The sequence below is a fragment of the Neoarius graeffei genome, chromosome 24 (genome assembly GCF_027579695.1).
Source record: "Neoarius graeffei isolate fNeoGra1 chromosome 24, fNeoGra1.pri, whole genome shotgun sequence".
Classification (NCBI taxonomy): Eukaryota; Metazoa; Chordata; class Actinopteri; order Siluriformes; family Ariidae; genus Neoarius; species Neoarius graeffei.
The window spans coordinates 8,133,989-8,140,224 of record NC_083592.1 but is presented as its reverse complement, the minus strand read 5'-3'; the positions used below and the strand labels follow the sequence as shown (position 1 = coordinate 8,140,224).

Here is a 6,236-nt window from a genome sequence, read left to right as displayed (position 1 = left end):
GGGTTCTGGACTTATTTCTGCTTAAAAGTCTAAGGAATATGCATTTGTGTATGATCATTATCATTATATTTATTTAGATATCAGTCAGCAAATACACATCACAGAAAGAGTGCTGATCCAAATCAATAATTTATTAAAGCAGTTTATCAGAATGTAACAGCAATAATGATTCAGATTCAACAAGTCATAACATTTTCAATGTAAGAGGGAGAAAAGAATAAATAGATGACAGTGGAATGAGTGAAGAACAAATTAAACACCAAATATAAATTCAGTATGAACATAAAGCATGTGAACAGCAGACAGTACAGGTTACAGTGATTACACACTCCAAAGTTACAAACTGCCTTTAAATAAGCTTTCTGTTGCGGATAGAGTTTATCAATAAACAAACAAACAAACAAACAAACAAACAAACAAACAAACAAACAAAGTAACATAAAGCAATATTTAGACAAGTGAGAACATAAATACAGAAGGTAAATAAAAAATGGAGCAAGTCAGAGATACAAATTAAAATGAAGTTGATTTTAACGTTTCCAAACATTATTATATTGTAAATCCTAAAAGACTTTAAACCCTGAATGAATGTAATCAATTCATAAACACTTTCCACTTACAATTAAAAGCATGATTTGTTCTTGGCACTAAACAAAAAGGCACATTATTATCATTTAAAGATGCTTATAAACATGTTAAACAATAAATAACAAAAATAAATGAATAAATATATTTAACCATGGGCGGCATGGTGGTGTAGTGGTTAGCGCTGTCGCCTCACAGCAAGAAGGTCCAGGTTCGAGCCTTTTGGCCGGCGAGGGCCTTTCTGTGCGGAGTTTGCATGTTGTCCGCGTGGGTTTCCTCCGGGTACTCCGGTTTCCCCCACAGTCCAAAGACATGCAGGTTAGGTTAACTGGTGACTCTAAATTGACCGTAGATGTGAGTGTGAATGATTGTCTGTGTCTATGTGTCAGCCCTGTGATGACCTGGTGACTTGTCCAGGGTGTACCCCGCCTTTCGCCCATAGTCAGCTGGGATAGGCTCCAGCTTGCCTGCGACCCTGCAGAAGGATAAAGCGGCTAGAGATAATGAGATGAGATATTTAACCATTTAGCTTCTGTAGAAATGTGTCAAGAAAGAAAAGCAAAGAAAATTCCAGATGTTTTTACTTTTTGCAAAATGGTGGTTAAATAGGAGAATGAGCTGGCTGTAAGCGAATGATCATTATATGCAAATTCAACATGTACTGGGTATTTTTGCTTCTTTTTTTCTTGACATATAGGGTGTTTTGTCCTATTGTGTTAAATAGGACAGAACAAGCTCCACGTATTTTCTCCCATCAGCCTCCACGCAGACGGAGGGTCATGTGAATGGTGCTTCCAGAGACAATGTTGTAATCCTTCAGCTTCATGCCACTCTCGAGCTGTTGGTCACTGTAGACCAGCTGCTGTTGGTCCTCTGGTACTCCTTCTTTCCAGTGGATCTTTGCCATCAACTGATCGACGGTCTCATCATCAGTGATGTCGTATGTTTTTGTCTGTCCTTTCTCATTCTTCACGAACACCTGAAACAGCACGTGGGTCTTGGCGAACAGTAGGATCAGAGTGGATCCTGAACTCAGACCATAATCGCTCACCATCTTCTGAATCTGGTCCAGGATCTGACCGCTGCTGGCTGAAAGCCTCAGGCATGAGGCTGTTGCCCCAAAGAGAGTGGCAATGTGTTGCTTGAGTTCACCAATGGTGGTACTTGGCAACACATTCACAACCTGCGTTTTTCCTTTTAGTTCTTTGATGATGAGCTCCATCATATTCTCCTATTACTGATCTGTGTGTGAAATAACATCAAAGCTGATAAGAATCAAATGTATGGAAATATTCCACCTCAAATATCATCAATAAAACAAACATCATTTCATGATCTTTTTACTGGAGCTACAAGACTAATGTAGTTAACAAGTACTGCTCAGCATAAATGAGTACACCCCCTGTGAAAAGTAACATTTTAAACAATATCTCAATGAACACAAACAATTTCCAAAATGTCGACAAAACAAAGTTTAATATAACATCTGTTTAACTTATAACCTGAAAGTAAGGTTAATAATATAACTTAGATTACACATTTTTCAGTTTTACTCAAATTAGGGTGGTGCAAAAATGAGTACACCCCACAACAAAAACTACTACATCTAGTACTTTGTACGGCCTCCATGATTTTTAATGACAGCACCAAGTCTTCTAGGCATGGAATGAACAAGTTGGTGACATTTTGCAACGTCAATCTTTTTCCATTCTTTAACAATGACCTCTTTTAGTGACTGGATGCTGGATGGAGAGTGATGCTCAACTTGTCTCTTCAGAATTCCCCATAGGTGTTTGATTGGGTTCAGATCAGGAGATATACTTGGCCACTTAATCACTTTCACCCTGTTCTTCTTCAGAAATCCAACAGTCGCCTTAGATGTGTGTTTAGTCATGTTGGAAAAGTGCACGATGACCAAGGGCATGGAGTGATGGTAGCATCTTCTCTTTCAGTATAGAGCAATACATCTGTGAATTCATGATGCCGTCAATGAAATGCAGCTCCCCAACACCAGCAGCACTCATGCAGCCCCACATAAGGACACTGCCACCACCATGTTTCACTGTAGGCATCATGCATTTTTCTTTGTATTCCTCACCTTTGTGACACCATACAGTTTTGAAGACATCAGTTCCAAAAACATTTATCTTGGTCTTATCACTCCATAGTACAGAGTCCCAGTAGTCTTCATCTTTGTCAGCATGGGCGCTGGAAAACTCTAGGCAGGCTTTTTTGTGCCTGGGCTTTAGGAGAGGCTTCTTTCGTGGACGGCATCCATGCATGCCATTCCTCTGCAGTGTACACCGTATTGTGTCACGGGAAATAGTCACCCCAGTTTGGCTTTCTACTTCTTTAGATAACTGCAGTGAACTTGCATGCCGATTTTCTTCAAGCCTTCTCATCAGAAGACGCTCCTGTCAAGGTGTTAACTTCCGTGGACAACCTGGACGTCTCTGTGAGATGGTTGCAGTTCCATCTTTCTTAAATTTTTGTCCCACTTTTGCGACAGTATTCTGACTGATAAGTAAAGCTTTGCTGATCTTCTTGTAGCCTTCACCTTTGTGGTAGAAAGAAATTATTTTCTTTGGGGAATTCTGAAGAGACAAGTTGAGCATCACTCTCCATCCAGCATCCAGGCACTAAAAGAGGTCATTGTTGAAGAATGGAAAAAGATTGATGTTGCAAAATGTCGCCAACTTGTTCATTCCATGCCTAGAAGACTTGGTGCTGTCATTAAAAATCATGGAGGCCATCCAAAGTACTAGATGTAGTAGTTTTTGTTGTGGGGTGTACTCATTTTTGCACCACCCTAATTTGAGTAAAACTGAAAAATGTGTAATCTAAGTTATATTATTAACCTTACTTTCACATTATAAGTTTAACAGATGTTATATTAAACTTTGTCTTGTCAACATTTTGGAAATTGTTTGTGTTCATTGAGATATTGTTTAAAATGTTACTTTTCAAAGGGGGTGTACTCATTTACACTGAGCATTGTATTTCCATTGTGGTCCAGCAACGAGCTTCACTCGTCTCTCCAGCAGGGAATAGGCTCTGAGCTCTCCAGATTTTATATAGAGCTCAGTGGTGCGCTGCACATGTCCAGGAGGGGGAGGGGTCTGACTGGTCTGGCGTTATTTTTGTACTTTATAATACATAGGGCCAAATTACTCAATTCTGATTGGTCAATCAAGGAGGGCTTTTTTCCTTAACACGGGGCTGTATTTCTGAAATGCTATTGACTAGTTTGTTGCTTGGTTATGGTTACAAAAATTAGCAAATTTTGTCAACAAAATGGCTGACTCTGCTATGCCGCGTTTCGCTATATTTGACAAAGAAATTATAAACCAATTGAAAGCTGCAAGCGAAAATGAAAATACCAAAAAAAGTACGAATTTTTGGCTTTCTGTGTTTAAGAAATCAAAATCCTCGTGTCGCGTCACCATGTCATGATGAAAGACGCTTTAGAAACTGATTCAAACATACAAGATAGTCTCGCGCCCTGATTGGTTCAGAAAACGTGAATGACAAATGTTGTGAACTTGAATGGCTTCCGAAGTATGAATTTGGCCCTATATATTATAAACAAGTAATTGTATGGTTCCTCGTAAAATTAAGGATCAATTTCACTCGTGATTTTAAAGTTTTGAAATTTTCAAAACTTCGAAATCACTCGTGAAATTAATCCTTAATTTTACTCAGCCCCATACGATTACCTATACTAATTCCTGCACGTGCAGTGGGACTTTCACAAACACAGAAATTATATTTTAAAGAGAAATATTAATTTGAGCAGCTTGACACAGAGTTACAAAAATGAATTTGACTGAGAGGACATGAGTTGGGAGAGTTTTTGTATAGTTTAAATTACATATCCGGATCCACACTCCATGCTAGTAGGTGGCAGTAATGCACCAATTCATTGTTGCCAACCGCCAATAAATCTCGAAGAAGTCGCAAGAGCCGTAATGGCGGAACGGCTGAGTTCAGCAGTTGCATGCAAAGTAGATGCCAAAATATCAACTTTTGTGTGCATGTGAAACTTTTAGTTGCCCAAGTGAATTTCGCAAAATAAACCTGAATATACAACACTACACTCCGGGTGCTTCGGTTTCCCCCACAGTCCAAAGACATGCAGGTTAGATTAACTGGTGACTCTAAATTGACCGTAGGTGTGAATGTGAGTGTGAATGGTTGTCTGTGTCTATGTGTCAGCCCTGTGATGACCTGGTGACTTGTCCAGGGTGTACCCTGCCTTTCGCCCGTAGTTAGCTGGGATAGGCTCCAGCTTGCCTGCGACCCTGTAGAACAGGATAAAGCGGCTAGAGATAATGAGATGAAATGAGATGAGATGAGATGAGATGAGATGAGATACAACACTACAAACCCGACATTTATTCTCAAATTTGTGCATTGACTGTAGCCAAAAACGCCATGGACCAGCTAAATTGCTATGTGAGCCATAATGGCGAACAGCTTCTGTTCAAAATGCCTTGATCCTGAGCTTGACCACGCCCGGTTAGTGACGTAAGCGAATCGTTGTTCACGAAATGTAATTTTCTTTGGACTGAATTAAAAACAGTTCACTTTTATTTAGTCAAATAAATATTTGAGTAAAATGAACATATATTTAATACGTTCTCAGACACAATTTATTTAATGTCGAACCAGGTCGCTACTTAAAAACATGTATAGTTACTGTGTGTATGACTTGCAACCACGTGATCAAAAATGTGCTATGTCATGAGCGTCCGCCATGATGGTGGAGATACAAAGCAACTCGGGTGACAGCCACTGAAAGCGTGTCTGTAAACAGTGCTGAATTTTCCCGCTATTACCGCGATTTGAATGATCAAACGAAGATTCAATACAAAGCGACGCTAGATATGTGTGGTTTTGACCCATATTATATAAAAAAGTTAGACTTTTCTGAAGATAAGATGCTTCTACCGACTATCGAGCACAAATACAGGTCATTTCGTCCAATGCCTTTTTGTCCAATAGTTAAGACATTTTGTCCAAAGCTGTTTGCATACGCACTATCAATTATTTTATATTTCAGGTATTTGTTTGTTTGAAAAAATGAAGAATTCTCAATGGAATTTGACTGAAGCAAAACACACTTTTGTAAAGCAAATGAGTGCCATAGTATGTGCGCTTCGACACTAAAGAGCATACTAAGTGGGGTAACCATGTAGGCCCGTGCCACTTGCTGACCCTGGGATGAGTTCACTCCCTTGTCATTGCAGGCTGCTCGCTTGCATGTCTTTGTTTCCAGCTGGATCGTATTAAATCTTCAGTCACAGAGCAGCGCTCTCACATTGGCTTCGTTCGCGAATACCAGGCTGAGGCACGGTCCTACCTACCCAAGACCGTGCTCTCTCGATGGGGGAGGCTTAGAGAGAGGTGCCTGTAAAATTTGGCTTCGCTGTGAGCTCTCCTGGCCGAGTTATTAATTTTTAAAACCGGCTGGATCATATTAAATCTTTAGGCACAGAGCAGCTCTCTTGCGGGGCTTTTGTTCGCAAACACCGGAATACCTGAAATATAAAATAATTAATAGTGCATATAAAAAGTTGTAAAAAAGTTGTAAAAAGTTTCCTCTTTCTGAATCACGGATGGAATTCTAAAAAATCAGAATATGCCACGGT

General features: G+C 39.7%; 1 protein-coding gene across 1 annotated transcript; it reads right to left on the bottom strand.

Moving 5' to 3' along the window:
* Positions 1-1,339: 1,339 nt before the first annotated feature.
* On the bottom strand, positions 1,340-1,810 carry LOC132872593 (uncharacterized). The gene has a single exon (XM_060907513.1). It carries the CDS (start codon positions 1,808-1,810, stop codon positions 1,340-1,342), a length of 471 nt encoding a protein of 156 aa, XP_060763496.1.
* Positions 1,811-6,236: the final 4,426 nt, after the last annotated feature.